Source organism: Myzus persicae, unplaced genomic scaffold, assembly GCF_001856785.1.
Source record: "Myzus persicae strain clone G006 unplaced genomic scaffold, MPER_G0061.0, whole genome shotgun sequence".
NCBI lineage: Eukaryota > Metazoa > Arthropoda > Insecta > Hemiptera > Aphididae > Myzus > Myzus persicae.
The window spans coordinates 218187-237854 of record NW_019101091.1 but is presented as its reverse complement, the minus strand read 5'-3'; the positions used below and the strand labels follow the sequence as shown (position 1 = coordinate 237854).

General features: G+C 28.0%; 2 protein-coding genes across 8 annotated transcripts; one reads left to right on the top strand and one right to left on the bottom strand.

Moving 5' to 3' along the window:
- Positions 1 to 2090: 2090 nt before the first annotated feature.
- LOC111027685 lies at positions 2091 to 9415 on the bottom strand. 7 transcript variants are annotated; one of them, XM_022306090.1, is made up of 5 exons: positions 9303 to 9415; positions 7760 to 7886; positions 6291 to 6365; positions 4118 to 5230; positions 2091 to 3626 (listed from the first exon to the last, which is right to left on the bottom strand). In XM_022306090.1, the coding sequence occupies exons 3-5, from the start codon at positions 6318 to 6320 to the stop codon at positions 2706 to 2708; spliced, it is 2064 nt and encodes a 687-aa protein (XP_022161782.1). In that variant the 5' UTR covers positions 6321 to 6365; positions 7760 to 7886; positions 9303 to 9415; the 3' UTR covers positions 2091 to 2705. The 7 variants fall into 7 exon arrangements, with proteins under 7 accessions (XP_022161782.1, XP_022161779.1, XP_022161780.1 ...); XM_022306087.1 differs by lacking the exon at positions 9303 to 9415 and adding an exon at positions 8791 to 8922; XM_022306088.1 differs by lacking the exon at positions 9303 to 9415 and adding an exon at positions 8437 to 8784.
- On the top strand, positions 9362 to 18820 carry LOC111027686 (D-glucuronyl C5-epimerase). Its single transcript, XM_022306095.1, has 10 exons — positions 9362 to 9472; positions 10888 to 11059; positions 13538 to 13660; positions 13863 to 14037; positions 14156 to 14383; positions 14510 to 14679; positions 15404 to 15544; positions 15646 to 15833; positions 16957 to 17230; positions 17288 to 18820. The coding sequence occupies exons 2-10, from the start codon at positions 10928 to 10930 to the stop codon at positions 17552 to 17554; spliced, it is 1698 nt and encodes a 565-aa protein (XP_022161787.1). The 5' UTR covers positions 9362 to 9472; positions 10888 to 10927; the 3' UTR covers positions 17555 to 18820.
- Positions 18821 to 19668: the final 848 nt, after the last annotated feature.

Sequence of the window (19668 nt, the reverse complement as noted above, 5' to 3'; positions counted from 1 at the left end):
TTACAATATTTGCCATGTTTTCACCTAAGTAATCGATTTTTTACGATATTTAAATCTTTAGCAAGTACTTATGTAAAACTATAGTAATTTTAAAAAGCACAAATAAATCACTTAAAAATTAAAATAAATACCATGAAACCTGGTATATGAACCAGATAAATTTATAATGTTATTACTTATACCTAGGTACTTGACTTAAAGTTTTCAATTTGATGTTATATGAGAATGTGTACTATGTTTTTTTTTTATCTATTTTAAATATTTTATTTAAATAATGCTTATTTTTGTGTCGATGAAAAAAAACATGACATATAATTTATTATTGGTATCACATAAAAACTTATATTCGTACATAGGTACTTAAAATTTTCATTTTAGTTTCTGATCACGATTTTCTGAGCTATGAAAGTCCGTCAGCTTATGTTACTAGGTATATTTTATTATGTCATTATTATTAAAACATCTAATTAATTGTACTATTAGACATTCGTAGTATAGTAAATTAAATTGTATTAACATAAACCAAATACATTGCGATTAAAAAAAATAACAAAATGAATAATATTTTTAAATTACAGCAAAATAACTAAAATCGTTATTCATTGTTAAAATACCTATCTAATGTTGTCCGAATTTGAACTTAAATTGTCAATAAATAAAACTATATTTATACTTATACATTTTATAAAGATTTTGGTTACAGTATGAACTTTCTACTATTGAGAAACTGTGTATGACTTGTTCAACTCTTAACTATAAAAAATGAACATTTTTAAAATTTAAAATTATAAAATATGTCCAACATTTTTTGATTTTGATAAATTTTATCTAAATTGTATCTTTAAATGCTTGTACAAAAACAAAATTGTGCCGGTGAATCGTTAATGTTTTTTTTTCATTTTACTATCTTAAAAACCAACATAAGAACTCAGTTAATGTTTTACCATCAAGTTTCATAATAGTTCGATTCATTCTAATTTTTAAAAGTGATCTGCTGAGAGTAAATTTAAGCTCCCACCCTTTAAATCAAACTTTCCTATTCCTGATTAATGTATACTTAATTTGTAATCGTTTTAACTTCGGTTGTATCCTTGCACTAAATTAACTAATAGTTCTCACACAAACTATTTTCCAATATTATTCCCAATATATAGGTTCATTTTTTACGTACAAACTACGAAGTAGTACACAGGAGAGAAAGTCACCCCCGAAATTTTTTTAAGAACAATTGTGTTATAAAATAACAAGTGATGAATATTCTAGTTCTACAAAAACAATAGAAAAAAAATGTTTTGGCTTCGTCATTGGAACGAATTATGCATATTATGTTTTATTGTATTTTGTTGTACCTACCTACCTAACTTCAAAGTATATTATACTTTATTTTGTTGCGATTTTGAAAGTATATTGTATAATATGCAATATGCATTTATTTTTATTGTTACAAACGGTGATGACTGGCCCACATAGATAGTTATTCTGAAACCGATAAATTCATCAGAACCTAAAATACTTATATCAGATGAATAACAATACATTATATAAGTATCCAGTTGTCACAATTCACAATTCTACAAAAAATATAGGTAATTGTTTATAGTAAAATTGTTGGTGTTAAATAATAAAATATTTGTTTTTTCCAATCTTATTGAAACAAAATAAATGCATCGAAGAAAAATTAACTTTTAAAATAAGTTTAAATTCATCAAAAATATAAATTGTGTAAAAATTGAGCAAGTCGTTATTATAGAAACATATTTAACAGCCATACATAATAATAAACCGTAATTGTGTATTAAACAATTCATAAAATATTAAGAGTTCATTGTTTACTTTTAGTTTCATAATATTTTTCAAATAATGTAATAATTTTTCTGTAGACTGTAATCAGACAAACTAATACTTTGTTTAGTTTATAACAATTGTCCATTTTCAGAAAATTGACTATTACAACTTGTTTTTAACATTGGGAAGGCTAAGTATTTGTTGAATGATACCAGTGTGACACTTATATTCTAAATAATATCATAAACAAGGTAAATACTGTAATAGTAATGAAATAATAGGTAACTACATACAATAACAACATATTAGCGATTGAGATATGTATTATAAATTCATCCAAAATAAAGCTATACAATTCCAATACATCTATGACAGCTAAAATTAATAAACATAATCAAGAATAAAGTGTTCGAAAAATAAAACATTAGGTCACCTGCTAGGTACAACTTTACAAGATAAAAAAATACAATAACATATTTGAACACTAATTAGTCAGTGTGGTTATGGTTATAAACCATAATAATAACAAAATCACAGTAAGAATTAATGTTTATGATAATATGTATGTGATGTGCGAATAAAAATTGTTAACATTCAAATTAATATTAAAAAATGATATTTCACTTTTAAAAATGACTTTCAGTTGCATATTGAAAAGTTTAGAAAAAACTGTTTTAGGTTTTTGAATCGAGTCAACGTCAACAAAATAGATCCATGACATCAGTGAGACAAACACCTCGTGGAGGAGGCGACGGGAAAAAGTGAGAACACGACTGTTGCGGACTGACGTATGTAGGTGGAAAACGAGGCAGGAGCGGCGAACGCAACGTCGACTCGATGCGGTAAAGTGCGTGCCCCTAAACAATCTAGGCCGTCTAGAAGACTACCGCGCGTTCTGCAGCTGCCACTTTTGGTAGGCTCTAGGTTAGGGACTCGGGACACCCGTAAAAGCAGACATTCATTTTCGGCACCTCGTCGAACATATCGACACCGTAGAACACGATCTCGTTCGATAACACTAGGAACGACACGTCTGCATCGGGGGGGCGCACGAATTCGTGGTTTCGGTACCCGTGCGGCTGCGGATTGAGCGTGTTGGCGAACCGCGCGCACATTTCCGCGTCCAGCACGGTGCACGGCGCCAACAGCGAGTACGCCTTGACCGACCGGTCGGCGTCGAAAGTGTCGCTGACCAGCAATTGGCCGGCGAACTTGTTTTCCGGGAGCGAAGCGTGCTGCCGGTACTCGGCCAACAGAGCGGCCGGGTTCCGGCCGACCTCGGCAATGGCCCACTTTAAGTACTGGTCCGCGGCGCACCTCTCCAGCCCGAACATCAAGCAAAACTCCTCGTCCACCTTAGAGCTCGTCTCGCCCCGCCCGGCCAGTTCAGCCGCGGAATCGTCGTGCAGCGAGGACAGCTTCTCTGCTTCCCGCACAACGCGATCAACGCAATACTTGGCCTGGGCACGGTGGGTTGCAGGACTCTCGGCCGCGTCCCTTCGTAAGCCGTCCAGCAGCTTCGTCAAGCACCGGTCGCGCAACATGTCCTTCTCTATCCCGTCCGCTTCGATGCCGTCCACGACGTGCCACAACAGGTCGCTGACGTCCAGCGCGGTGATTTGTTTCTGGTAGACGTTCATCAGACGGTAGATCTTCTGCCACGCGAACAGCAGATTGTCCATCGTGAGTTCGCCCAAGAGAAACATCTTTACTCGCTCTGCGAACACGCCGAAGTGCATTTTGAAAAAGTAAACGGATTTCCAGAAGTGTTGACTTAGATAGTACGGAAATGTCTCCATGGTTTTGAAAATCGGTAACCACACGGCTTCTGATGACATGCCCTAAAAAATGATTCGATTAGAAATTACGCAATATCTGAATGTGTAGTAGGAGGTGCCTATAATATTAATTTACGAAATTACCTACTGAAAAATCAGTGTTCTTTTTAACATAACATAACATTTTTGAAATATGGAGAGAAAAATGATGTACTTAATTATAATTGATGGAAAGTATTTACTAGGATTATGCGTATAGCGTATCACAGCATGCAGAACGTAACCAAGTAGATACCTATTTGCAATGGACGGGAAGTATTTTTAAAAACAATTTGGTATAATCATTTAGTATTCAAATTTATCAAACAATTGTAAAATATTTTTAATATTGTTTTGTTTAAATGTTATCCTTAATAATATGTTTGTCTATTTCTTTTTATACTTGACATAATGATAATTATATTTACATATTACTACCAATAATTTATAATCAGTATAATAACTCTTAAAAATTAAAAAAGTTGAAGTTTGTTAGAACACATGTGGCTACTTACAATTATAATATTCTTTATATCTTTTATAGGAGTTAGTGATCCTGTAATAATGAACAAATCTAAACTGAGTGATAAGACATCTTTCCATCTTGGCTTAGATTTCTTATCCATGGTATTCAGGGTAGTATGAATGATTTCTAATGAATATCGGGTAAAACAAACACCTCGTTGTAAAAGAGCCATAGACTTTCCCAGTCTTGATGTATTTGTTATCGCATTCATTTCTGTAGTTACTGAAGCTATGGCTTTCACTGGTAATAATGATGTTACTATACCAGTTGCAGCAATCGAACATTTAGCCCATTCTTTACATAATTGTGATGCTGTTAAACATTGTTTGTGTCGGTGAATGTCTATTAGATTTTGAACTTCTCTTCCTGTTTCCCATATAGCAGAAGATCCAAGTGATGCTGCACCCAACACTACAAAAGGTGCTGTCAATGGATTTAACAAACCATAAAATAATGACAAGGAACCAACAGTATTTACGATTCGCATGGATAAGTCAATATTTTTTAAAATTTTTTTGCTTTTTCTAGAAGCCGGCGTTGTATACGGTATTAAAGGAATTTTTTCATCATAAAACCCTGATTTTGGGTAGAATATATTTCCTTCAGGAAGTGTATTATTTTCAATATAATCATCCCAATTTTTGTATGTTCTTCCAAGTAAGAAATCAACAAAATAAATTTGACTATCTACCTTTATTCGGATTAATTTCCATTGATGTATAATATCCTTGTCAGGAGTACTACCACATGCATTAGTAGTATCAAACAATTTGCACTCTGTTCTACAAATACTATATGTTATGGTTACTCCTACTTCAATACTACTACTTTGATCATTTGGTTGAATACATTTCTCTATTTTCTTAACTATATTTATAATATTTTTTTGAACTTCATTTTTATATAGCATGAATATATCATTAACATTTTCATTATCAATATCTTTTAAATCATTATTGTATTCATCGCCTAATGGGTAGTCATAATATGTGTATGCCATAAATAATTTTAGATCATTATTTTTTAAGGTTGTCCATTCTGGCCGACCGTCAAAATACGAATATTGCAAAAATTCTAAATGCCTGAGTAATTTAAGTGTTTTCTGAAAAAATAAAATAATAGATATTACTTTTGGATAAATTAAATAATAATGTTAGGTAACTTTTAAATGAACAATATTAAAATATATTGTAAATGCATAATTATTTGAAAACATTGTTGAAATTACAAGTGTTGTTTTTTTTTTAAATCTACTTAAATATAATGTAGGATTTTTTTATAAATTGGATATGTTGATTTGTACACCTTTACAGTATGATATAAATTTGTATTAATGTTAAATAGTTGTAAATATAATAAACAAGGCCTGGATTTTATAGCACTAAAAGGAACTGAAATATGTGCTATAATATGACCTAAAAAATCTTAAAATAAGTGCTACAGTATGCTCTGAAAAATAACAAAAAATAACAGGTTTTTAATCATTTTCTCTTCTGTTGACAATTTTAGAAAACTTATATTTATTAAATAATTGTTGGTCAAAAATAAATAAAACACAACTGATACCTATGGAATTATAATTGTATATATTGTTCGATGGGAAAATGCCTAATACAGCAGGCTACCTAAAAATATATAATATAAAATAAAAATTGTGCATATTTTTAGTATGGATTCATATTTTAAATGCTAAATTGTTTTTAATATTTTTCATTCAGTATAATAGAGATTTACAAAAATGTAAAATTAATCCTTGTTAATTATTATGCATATTAGCACAAAAAAATAGAAGCAAAACTTGAAAAAAGCACAATTAAAAATCTAAAATACTTCAAAAAAAATAGGAATATAAAATTTCATATTTGAAGTGAATAAGAAAAATGTATTGTTTAGCTCTCTCTCTCTGCAATTTTTATCTGTATTCTATAGTAATTGGCAAATGCTATACAATCTGTGCCTTGGTAGTAAATAATAATAATGAAAACTTAATTAATATCTTTTATCATTTGTATAGGTAGTATAGGTAGTATTTATTATTAAATTGAATTAGACTTAAAAAAAAATGATATATTTATTTAATCAAATGTGATATAACTATGAATAATTAATTGCTGTGAATGGTGACAAAGTCATTAAGGTTATATTAATTAATTTATATTTACTTTAATGGTATCTTCCTTGCTTTTATCCATATTGAAAATCAATCAAATTCGTTCACTAGCCAACAGGAAGATTTCCTTAAAAATATAAAATATAAATATGAATATATTAATATTAATTCATTTTATAAACACAGAAACACTTAATTTTCATTTAAGTTATAATATCAATGTTGGAAAAATGAAACAAGTTAAATGATACTAGGACATTGGGCTAGGTTTAAAATAAAATCAAACATAATGTCAGTATTCAGTGTTTAAATAAGGATGTGAGAAGGTTCATAAAAAATACAATTTTGAGCAGGAAAAAAATACTGAGAGAAATACAATTTACATGTACTTTACACTGGACAGTCGATACAATTTAAATTAAAATACATTAGAATATATCCAGAAAAAAATAACTTAATTGATCTATACAAATTAATAATTTTGGGTTTTGTTAACTGAGGCATATATATCTAATAAAAAAGATTTTTTTTTAACGCAAAACTTAATTATTGTCTGAAATTGTAGGAATGTACATATTATCATTATAGAACATGTGCAGTTTTTTTTATAAGAGTACAAAATGTGAATGATTCATTCAACAAAGAATGAACAGGAAAAGTTGTATTCTGTATATTTTAAAATATTTTAGATGTTATGGAGTATTTAGTTTATTAACATATCTTGAAATATTGCATAAATTAGGAGAACAAAATACTTCTAAATTAAATTTTTCAAGTAGGATTACATTTTCAATTATGATTTTTATTTAAAAATAATATAATCATTTATTTTGATTATTTTTAAAATACCCTAAAGCAAAATAGTATTTATAGATTTTTTAGAAAATATTAGTATTATATTTCAATTTTTTTATAAACCTAGAAATCCTGACTCTAGTTACTATAAATTAAAAATACTATAATAAGTAGTAAAGACTCAAATTTTTTTTGCATATTATAGTAGAATAAATCCACCCTATATATTAATACTTGAAATCTGTAAATTTAAGTTAATGACTTTCTTATTTTAAAAAATTTAAATAATTTTTGAAAAAAATCTGATATCAGTGTATATAAAGTATTGTTAATAATATTTATTACTATTTATTAGTTTTAAGGACATATTATGATAATTATTATTGTTATTTATGAATGGTGTAGTGATTATCAAAAAAATGTATAAAATATAATAAGACATCAAAAAATGTAAATTGTCTTTTTTATACTCTGACATTTTTCACATTGAGGTTTAGTAGTCCAATACGATGACCATATATTATATAAATAAGATCAATAAGATCACATTTTTGGTTGATTTAGACATTTTTATAGTTCCAAAAGTAAAATTTCTATAGGACAGCCAATGAATGTTTAAAACTTTTTTTCTAGGAACAAGTACCTATAAGGGCACAACCAAAGTATTTTTTTTTTTTTTAAATTATTGTAGGTACTATTCTTTTAATTTTATCATTAAAGACTTACTTTGACATAAGTGCAATTTGCTAAATGTTTTCATGTTACGGCCAAATCTGTAATTCAATCGCCTATGTATCTTTTCAAAAAATGTGACTTCAAATATTTCTTAACTTGGAACATGAATTAAGATCGTCTGGAAATAGAATGAAATATATTTCAGTCTAAGTGAGTGATAAAAAAATATTGGTTAAACCATGATAAAATCGTCTAAAACTTCTTCTTAAACCTCATCTTAAACCAAAATTATAAATTAGTATCAACAACATAAATTAATAATTATGGTACCTAGCACACTAGCACAGTATATAAATATACCACTTATTAAAATTAAGTGTAATAATTATGTCTCGTGTAAAACCAGTTAATTTGGATTTGAACAGTGTATAACAAATAATGAATACTTTTATTAAGAATTTGTTCAACGGCAATTTTCCATTACAATAAGCAACTGGTTCAAACTATTGTCCAACAATTATACAGATGGTACCTATGAGTATTCATATTATTAAACTGGTAAAATATTATGTTAAAATGTTTAATATAAGTGGCTCAACCTTAGACTTTATGATGGAGCTTCATAAAATAAAAAACTGCCCTACATCTGATTTGAAAATACCAAAAATATTACAATAACGCTTTTAGGTCAATCAACATAATTAACAATGTTTTTTGCAGGTAGGTACCTTAAATAATAAAGCCAAAAAAAAAATAGACCACAGAAAGGCTTGATGATTGTGTTGCTATCCGCCTTAAGTTTTTGAAGATATGGAATAGATGATGTACCTCGGATACGTAATTATTATAGAGACAATTATTTTTCATAGTCATTCACAACTTACAAAGCAGACTGGGAATCAGACATCTTATCGAATCATTCATAATAATATGAACGTCGACAACAATGAACTGCAGCACTGCGTATTGATATTTGATAATATCAAAATGGACATAAATAGTATAGTCTCGAGATGTATCTAATTTAGAATTAGTTAATCATGATTCAGGCCTGTACTTTGTAGCCTGTGTCGGGCACTTACATATATATCTGTATTCCGTGGGCACTTATGATCACACATGATATCCCAGAGCCTTATCTTCTGAGTTCTGAGGTTCCAAGAACTTCCCACTGAAGTAATTTCAAAGTTTTCGACGACACTACAACGGCCAGTGCGCTTATCTGCGGCTATCAAAATCTAGTCTCGTTATCAGTTGTTATCACTTGTGAGCAAAAGCGCACCGACACGAAATCGAAAATAATAATATTCCATGTTGCACTTATTACACTTATTACAGTATTATACACATAGTAGCAAGTAACCCTTCATCGTTCATCGTTGTCGCGAGTTTCCGTTATGATCGGACCCGCCGAAATAATAATAGAAAGGCATTCGTCGTAGTCGGGCCACTCGGCCGACGTGATAAATATTAAAGAGGAGTACCTCTCATTCTACAGTACTCTGTCTATTCTGGTGCTCCAGTCATTAACCAGTAGGCAGTAGGCACTGTCAAACCTTTTTTTTTAAACCTTCATCATAACAATTTTACTTACTGCCTAATAGTCAGACGGCTGCTGTCTCAACGATGGACGGCATGCATTTTGTTGTGGAATAAACAATCATCATGAGAAATAACAATCATCATTCTCTGACGGCCGTGTAAAATGATCGGACCGCCACCACATTCCGCCCAACCGGACATCGTCTGGTTCCAATGATACAGGTACGACAAACTTTGCACATGCACATTTATATCATAGCATTTGGCTTACTCATACTTGTGGCATTTTAATAACCAATCATGTATCACCTTGATTGGGCCAAATAGTGCCTACAATCAGGACTCTATAATATGATTCATAGCTTATGTAGAATTAATGTTGTGTGACTTATCAACTCTGCTCTCGGATAGGTAATATTTAAGGAGTGGCATAATTTTAGTTTTTTATAGGAAGGGGCAAATGTTTTGACCAGCCCAAAAACCTGAACAAAAAAAAAACAAATAGTTTTGCTTGCAAACTAATTTCTACTTACATTTTTATCTTGATACAATTCACATCTTACATAACTTAATACAAGTCTAAGGCAAAAATACGTGCCCCATTTTAAAGCAAAAAAGATGTAGAGGGGCTAAATAATTATTATGGTACCTGTCTCGGTGGCGTAATTTTATATTTTTCTAGATGGGTCGATCAAATTATATTGCAATATGAAACATTGCTGCTAAAACGTATTTGAAAAATCGAAAATCTTAGGTTAGGTACCTTCTGTAGTGGGAGATTTTTTCAAATCATGGAGAAATTCAAGAGTGATATAATTTTACTTTCTATAGTGTCAGCATCTATTTATTTGAAATAAAAAATCATAAATAATTTTAAAGATAGATAATAGTTTTATAGTGCTTTCACAATATAGTTTACAATCAAACAGGGGGAAAATGGAAACCTTGCAACTCGAATTGTGCAATTGTTTTCAAATTGCTTTCAAATACCCATACATTTATTTCAACTGGAAATAGGGACATTGTCGGCTAAGTTTTAAATTTTACATAACTTTCTTAAAATGATTTAACATGAATAACGAAAGTAGTATCTAATAAATTCTAATAGACCACCATGGTAGTTAAGACTTAATAGTATATAATAAGCTAATGGTTTTAAACTTATATATTTTTAGACTTTTCTTTCTTTGGATTAGTTTTCAAGATACAGTAAACAATATAATACTTACTTATTTAAACTTTAATTTTTTTAATGAATGTATAAAGTGTATAGTGTATGAGTGCCTAACTTATTTATAACCAATTCAGATTGTATATACTGCAGTTTTAAATGTATTCAATAAGATCATCAGTTAATTATTCTATAATACAATTAGGTATCAAATATATTTCTATAAGTATCTAAAAAACAACTTCTTTATATCATAATTTTTTAATGAGGGTGTAATTAATTTTTCTATATCCAATCAATTTGCATATCTACTCAATTAAGAATTTATAATGTGATTACCTAATCCTAAAATAACCATTACATTGCAAATAATATACTTATCTATAAAATAAGATTGCAATGCAGTTATTTTTAAAAATAATAACAAGTCTATAAGGTTACTATTTAATTGTATTAATTTTTGCAGTTATTCATCATTCAATTATTCAAATGATCATTAAACCAGTATGAGATTAAACATAAGAACTCTCTTTTTAGTTCTTTCGTCTTTAATTATAGTATGCACATTATCATTATGGTCCAATTGCTCAAATCAAACATTTGATACATTTTCAAAGAACATTAAACCAAATTATGAAGTAAGTAACAAATTATTATGATATTTATCTATTAAAATACCAGTTATAATTTAATCAGTATCAAGTGTATTAAAAATATTTGTTTTTTTTTTTAATATGACTGTGTTTTAGTCTTGTCTATACATTTCATAACGTTATTTTATTTAGTTCCAGCTATTTTTTTTTCTTTGATTGCTCACATATACACAATACATATCTAGGTTTATAGTATATTTATATTTTATATCAATATTAACTGTGAAATAATATCAGGTAATCAGCATTCAAAAAAAAAAAAAAAACTCGGTGTACTAAAATTGGTTTCTTTTAAATTCAAAATACTACTGAAGATTGAGTAGTCTTCTACATGTTACTATATTATATAAATGCGAGTATAAATGTGAATTGATGGTGTTAATTTATTAGTGATTTCATATAATTCTACATAGTGTCCCATGAGGATACCCATTAGCTATAGAGGGGGACTCACTGCTCAGACAAAACCCTGTTTTTTGCCATTTTATCCATCAACTAAAAAAATGATTAAAAATCTTGAAATTAATGAAAGTATCGTTAAACTATAGTTAACATGTTCAAATATTTTTTTTTAGATTTTTTGGTTACAATATAAACTACTTATGAGATACCTTGTTTTACATTCTCAATCCTTAGTTATAAAACTATTAACCAACTATTAAGCCATTAACAACATTTCTTATTTTTATAAACCTTTTTTTAATTCTTGTAGACAAAAAAATGTTTATTTCATAGTAAACTTCAACATTTAATACAAGGCTCCTTGTAAGATGTTACTAGTGTAAGTAAAAGAGCATAAAGAGCATAAATTCACAATAGTTTTTTGAGTTTGTAAATGCATGACATTTTTCTTCTTGTGTCTAAGATTTTCAACTCAAAAACACTTAATCGTAGATATGTGACATTTTCACTGAATAATGTTTATGTTAGCATTTCTATACAAAATAAGATTTTCAAAATATTTTGACTTGCTTTTAGCTGTTTAAGGACATTTTCAATTTTCAATTTTTTCAATATTTTTTTTATCATTGTCAATAAAATTTTATTTGTTGGGTCTAAAAGCATAAAAATGTTATACAAGGCTTCTAATATCCTGTCACATACTCACATGTCAGTTTAAAAATATCAAAAATGCATAAGCACAATTTCTTTTTATGAACACTTAAAGTTAAAATGTTGACAACATTTATATCATTTAAAGTTTACAAATATTTTTATAGTTTAAATTTTGTAAGATTTTTGACTTATAGCTAAGAGTTGAAAATTTAAAACAAGGTTCCTCGTAAATGGCTTATTCTGTAAACAAAAAGTCTAAAAATATAAAGTCATCATTTTTTTATGTTCAAATGTCTACATGCAATGACTTTGAATGAATTTAATCTACCGGGCAGTACTAATGCTTACAAAAATAATAAATTACTTTAATCGCAACAATGTCATTAATACCATGACTAAATAGATAGGTATGATCACATCGATATGTGTTCTCGATCATTCTAGAGCACCATGCCTACTGTAGTTCTCGTTATTTCATTGGTCGTAATAATTTTGGTGCCAATATTTTATAATATGTAAATATTACAATATACTACTGTGTTGATACCATCACATACTTATGCACTATTACATGACTCAAAACCAGTCATAAGATTATAAAAAAATATAATTCAGAAAATCAAAAATAATAATTTTGAATTTATTTAAATTAATTATTAAATATTAAAATATAAACTAGTGTTGATAATATGAGTAACCAATGAGAACTGAGTAATAAACATGGTCTGAAGGGGAATCTGCGTATCAGTAACAATGTGATCATAGCTATCTATTTAGTCATGATTAGTACTAAATAACTAAGTCATGTTATAGACTGGCAGAATCATTTTTCATATACAATGATTTACATCAATTTGAACACCATGTATTACAGTGACCTACTTGTAACCTTCCGTACAGCAGAGCAAAATCCACTTGCCCGCTTTTTTTGATTTTTATCCTATATATATATTGATCAAAAAAGTTTGCTGAGTCAAAAAGATATAAAATTGAATTCAAGGCTCATCATCTTGTTATAATAACAGTTCAAAAATATTGCAGATGGATAACAACAATTTTTTTTGTAACCTTTTGAAATTTAAATGTTTACAAAATTCATTAAAATTACTAAGATTTGCAAATTATTTTATACATGAAATGTATAAATGTTATACATATTTAGATTCCCCACAAGCAAAGACTCCCACTAGTCAGCTTAACATTTGTATGGGTACATGGTGCTTTATATGTTTTTAATAAAATCAATGCTCAGATGCATTATTTAATGATGAATATGTAATAAGACGGTCTTAACTAAGATGTTGTAAATCGTAATGTACAGTATTTAAATGTTGTATGAATTTATAAAATACCATTTAAATTTTACAAATAATTCTTTCCCTCTATTGTATTTGCATTTTTTTTCAGTCATTAGTTCAAAATATAAAACCAATAGACTGTCTCATTAATGGAAATAATGTTCATGTGGATTGCCTTTTAAAAAATAACACAGTTTATATTCCATTTTCATTTCTAAAAAATTATTTTGAGGTATGTATTTCTTTGATATTATTTTCTATCATTTGCATGAATGTATACGTAGATGATTTATCAAGCTATTTATGTTATTATATCATGTACCAATTTAAAGTAATCGGTAAAAAACATTTAAGTCTATCCATTTGTTTAGTAAATTCTAATGAATATAAACTATTAACTATCTTAAATAATACTAATTTAATTTTCTGTTTAGGTTTATGGAAAAATTATTGAAACAGATGAAAACAAAAAGAAATTCCTTTGGTCGCATAGTTATTCTAAAATATATCATCAAAATGGAAAATATGACTCTCGGGGTGTGTTCACGAATTTCCAAAATTATAAAGTTGAAGAAAGAGATCGTGTAAAGTGTGTTAGTGCTTCTGAAGGCAAGTTTTAAGTTACCATTAATCATCTTAATATATTCATATATTAATAAGCAATAAAATAAGTAATTAATTATTTTTTAAATTAAAAAAAAAATAATTTTGTATTTGATAATCATAGGAGTCCCAGTATCGACTCAGTGGAATCCTCATGGTTATTATTATCCAACACAAATAGCTCAATTTGGGTTATCTCATTATAGTAAAAATCTTACTTTACCATCGCCAAAAGTAAAGGTCTTAGAAAGCGGTCAGTTAAATCCTCTATGGAATGTTCCTAAAACTTCAAAAATACAAATAGCATTCAATGCTCAAGTCAATAGTGATGTTATTGATTTTTTCAGTACCGGTAAATTAAATATACAACATTTTAATAACATTATAAATGTTTTTTAACATCCTCTGTTAATTCAAACAACTCAATATACTTATACGCCATTAAAAATTACTCATATTGTAAAATTATTTTATTTAGATCAACCAATTTCTTTAAAAATTGACAGCAAAGAAGATTTTTTCATTAGTTTTGATGTTGCTTTGTCTTTATCAACAAGTAGTAGTATCGTTGTTAGTATAAAAGAAATAAAGGATCAAGAAGTATGGAATCTTCATTACATATGTTCTAAAACATTTATATTTGCAAAGGTAAAATACAAATGTCATATTATGACTTTAGTATGACAATATTATTGAAGTATTTCCTCTCAAAGCATTATAATTTATAATTTTTATCTAAAAATAATAATATTTTACTTTCAATTATAATATTATAAGGTGTCCTATTATAAGGTATATAAAGCTCCAAATTAGAATAATTAAGCAATACAATAATAATAATACATGCTGTTTTATCATTAGTTAATTTTTATTGTATTGTATAACCTTTATTATACAAACCCTCTATTATCTTTCAGGGTATTATCGGATATTCTTCATTGTTTGTTTACGTACAATTTTGACATTAGATATCCCCCTAAAAGGTATCATACAGTGTAAGATTGCAAGATCTAGAAGGCCATTCAGGGTACCAATGCAATAAGCTGTCCATCTACTCCATTATGAAAATAATCAAAATCAAATAAAAATTCACAAAAAAAACGGCATTTCATAAATTTAAATAACAACTTATAACAAAAATAAATCATTTTAAGAACAAATGCTGCTAAGTTCAAATTCAACACTAAATCCCAAACACCCTTTAATTTTAAAAAATATTCAAATGGTTTTTATTTCAAAGTTATGCAGTTATAATAGTGCAAACATAGATTATAAATGTGAATTTAATATTTATGATAAATTATACAAAGATATAATATTATTTAATATTGCAGTATATACCATAATTATTTATTGTTATTTTTTTGATTAGGGTCATAATATTTATCATGGAATGCATTGTGGTAAAGAATTTGGTTGGAAAAAATTGACGAGAAATGTATTAGTTGACTTACAAAAAGGCTTACATGTATTGAAAAAAACAACAGCAAAAATGTTTCGTTCAAAATATAAGGTAGAGTCGTTTTCCTTCATTATCAAAATACATATTATTTTGTTTATCGTTAGAATTGAATATTAATCATGCTTTAAATTTTCAATTATGATTTTATTTAGTTATGTGATTTTAAGCTGTATGGAGTTGGATTCTTGGACAACCTAACACTTAGTTCTAGTGATCATATTAGTCAATTTTATGCTGCAGCACATTGGTTCAATAAACATCAAGATAAAGAGTCTGGAGGTTGGATTAATCCTGTTACTCGTAAAATATCACCTGTTATCAAACCATTAAAGCCAGGATGGTAAGTTTACTAAAATGTTGCTAATTATAAAATAAATGTACTCTTAGAATCAGTGTGTAACAGAAATAATAGACTACGTAATCAGCGATGTAATATTATATATATATATTACCGTAACAACCCGATTACTATATTCCGTTCAGCTAGAGAATGAAAGTGGATGCAATCTAAAGCTCGTCTATTGCTGCGCATTTTCACCACTTTACCGGCACGAGTACTGCCATCAAACACCATCGTTGTCACTAGGTTTGCTCCTTGGTAAAAAAATGTAAACCTTATGATTTGTGCATGTCCATTTGGATCCTCAAGCAACTTGCTTTCTCTCGCCAAATGGAGTATAGGTAAAACTAGGTTTTACTAATTAATTAAATGTTTTTCTGTTTGTAAATTCTGAAAATTCTAATTTTATTTGGGCTTTTACTAAAGATATTGTATAAATCCTAGAATGTACGAATTAAGTTAGTAAAAGCTATGATAAACACAAATTAAAATGATAGTTGTATTTTATGAAAACAAATTTCTAGTGATTTCAATTTTTTATTCATGCATTATGTACTATAGTTAAATAAAAACTACAATGTACAATTAATTATTTGTGCACAATGTACTATTATAGCACCCAATGTTACATTTAACACCTAAAGTTACAAGTGTACTAAGTATACTCAAATATACAATGTAACAGTAATGAGTTCTGACTCCTTCAGCTTATATATCTTAGGATATACACAATGTGTCTAGTAAATGTTCAAATAAAGTTATTATTTTCAGCATTTACTGAGTAAGAACAGTAAATCCTAGAATTAATTATTGAAACTTAGCTTTACCTAGTAATTAGGCTTTTATGGTAACATATATATTTTTAATACGTTATTAATTTATATAATCTTAATAATTGAAAAATTGATTAGAAGAAAAGTGATTACATATTTAGTTAATCATATCTGTCAGTTCTTTCTTTTACATCCTGTATTATTAATTTAAATATTGAAGACAATTTTATTATAAGACCAAAGTTTTTTATACTGATAATAACATATAATTTATAAAATGTCTAATGCTGTCAAAATTTGTTCAATAATTGAAAATTGTATATTATTAATAAAACAATTTTACTCTATAGGTTATCTGCTATGGGGCAAGGCCAAGCAATATCATTGCTATCCCGGGCATTTTTCCATTCTGGTGGCAATGAAGTATATTTAAAAACAGCTCATACGGCTCTAAAACCGTTTAAAATTCCGACTAAAAATGGTGGCGTTTTGTCTGAATTTATGAATGTACACCCATGGTATGATGAATACCCTACTGTTCCACCAATATTTATTTTAAATGGTTTTATGTACTCCTTGATTGGATTATATGATTTGTTTTCATTAGCTCCTAATGGTTCAGAGGTAATTTAAAATATGTACTTTTTATAATTCTATATTTCATAAACACAATGATTTTAGGTTTCCCAAGAAGCTCATTTACTATGGAAACAAGGTATGACATCATTGAAAAATCTGTTACCATTGTTTGACATGGGTTCAAGATCAGCATATGATCTCAGACATGTAACACTTGATATAGCGCCAAATATTGCTCGATGGGATTACCATGCTACACATATCAACCAACTATTGTTGTTAGCAACGCTGGACAACTCAACAGTTTTACAAACTACAGCTAAAAGATGGATTGGTTACATGAATGGTGCTCGTGCATCGCACAATTAAGTTATTTAGACACTAAGAGTATTGAACATAAATTTAGTAAAATATATTTAAGAAAATGTTGGGTAAAAAGTATGGCTGTGACAATTTTTTTTTCCTAAATATGTTGCATTTTTAATTTTTTTTATATTTTTAGGGGAAATGTGCATTAACAAAAAAGCTAACTTTATTATTTGAATATAAAACAAGTAATTTAAAATTAAGACCATGAGTTCACAGCAAGTAATAACATTTAGTTTTAGTGAAGTGACTTCTTTTAAAAATAACTAAATTTATTATGTATTATTTATTATAATCTATATAATATCTATAAATCATGTTGGATTTGTCAATCAGAATATCAAAAATTAAATAATTAAGTTCTGAACTCGGTTGCATCATATAATTTAGTGATTTACAACTAATATTTAGTTGAAATTTTGTTGGATTGGTTAAAACTATTGTTAATACATTAAAAAATCATTACCTTTGATTTTTGCCTAATCAGTATTAAAAATAACATAATATAAGAAATAATTGAAACACTAGGTAGGATTTTATTTGACAACAATTAATTTGAATAAATATTTTCATAGTTTGAACTGCTTTAATATTATTTAACTCTGGTTACAAAAGTTTTGAAGTATAGCTATTCTAATGAGATTATTATAGAAACATGACATATTGTAATTTGTTACATGAGAAATATTATGTAAAGATGGTTTTATTCCTATTTTAATTAAGTTTATTAACATGTACCATAAAACTCGCTTAAGACACTTGATTTGTCTCTATCTGATGAGTCCGATGAGGCGCTTTTTTTCAGCAGATTTCAATAAGTTTCAGTGATTATGAGACAATAAAAATAGGAATTAGGAATGTTACTTATTTACATGGAATAGTCTAGTATCGATCCAGTATCGACTCCTACAATTAATGCTGGTTTACAACACCTATCAGAAGTATGAAAAGTACTCTCCTCTGTAGAAAATTCTGAAGAAATTTTGGGTCATGTTAACAAAATAAAAAACCTTCTTGCCAGTACCCACTCTCAAGCACTCTCAAGCAAACAAAAATAGATACTTTTATTCATAATAACTAAAATATGTATACGTAAATGGATTTCTGTTTTAATCAAATTCAATAGAAAAAATAATAATGAATCCAATATTTCAATCACTTACATATTTTTTTTTTTCAATTCCTGCATAAGATGCTTTCTCGGTTGAGACGCTCTAGAAAGCGGGTATCTTGAAGAGCGTTTTAATCGAGTTTTACTGTAATTCTAAATACTAACACAGAATTGTTTCATGTATGCAAAATATCACGATTCCTGTGTATATTTAAAAATTTATGAAATATTTGTGTAACAGTTAAATCTTCTGATATAACTTTTATAAAAAATAACCATCTGATAATATGTTGTTATAAATAATAATTTAAGTATATTAAGTCATATCTAACAAAAAAAAAAGAAAAAATTATTTAATGTTTAAAAATAATTAAACCATTACATCATAATAGTTTTGAATTTTTGATCAAATTAAAAGGAAATCAAATTTTAAAAAAGACATAGCGCCCTACTTGATTTTTTACCTTTCAATGAAAATCTATGAATCATAAATCTGTTTTTAATTGGGGAAGAGACACTAAAGTTTCTCTGAGAACTATTTTTTTTTCTAAAAATACCAATTAAAAGCTGACTTTTCCATATTATATCATTAATATTCATTGTAGATTTTTGCCAAAATACCAGATACCCTATATCGTTTTTAGGTACTAGCACTCTTAGGTGGTGTTCCTGGTGGACGTTTTGATGCAGGGGCTTTATAATGCACTGATCAAAAAGCTCAAATTTAAATTAATAATTTAAAGCCACATATGTCTCTTTACCAATCAATGTTAAGAAACACTGTATTTCAGAAATTGCTTCACCAATTACGCTTTTGTCGATGGCCGCTTTTCCTGAAAACGGCTATAGTTGTTTATTGATATCAATATTATCACAAAAACCACGGTAACAATAATAAATGTTATAAACGTCACAAAAATCGGTCAGAAAAAAAATATTTGTAGCTAACCCAAAAACATATTTATATTAAAAATCATAAATATTTATTTCAGATGATTATTGTTTA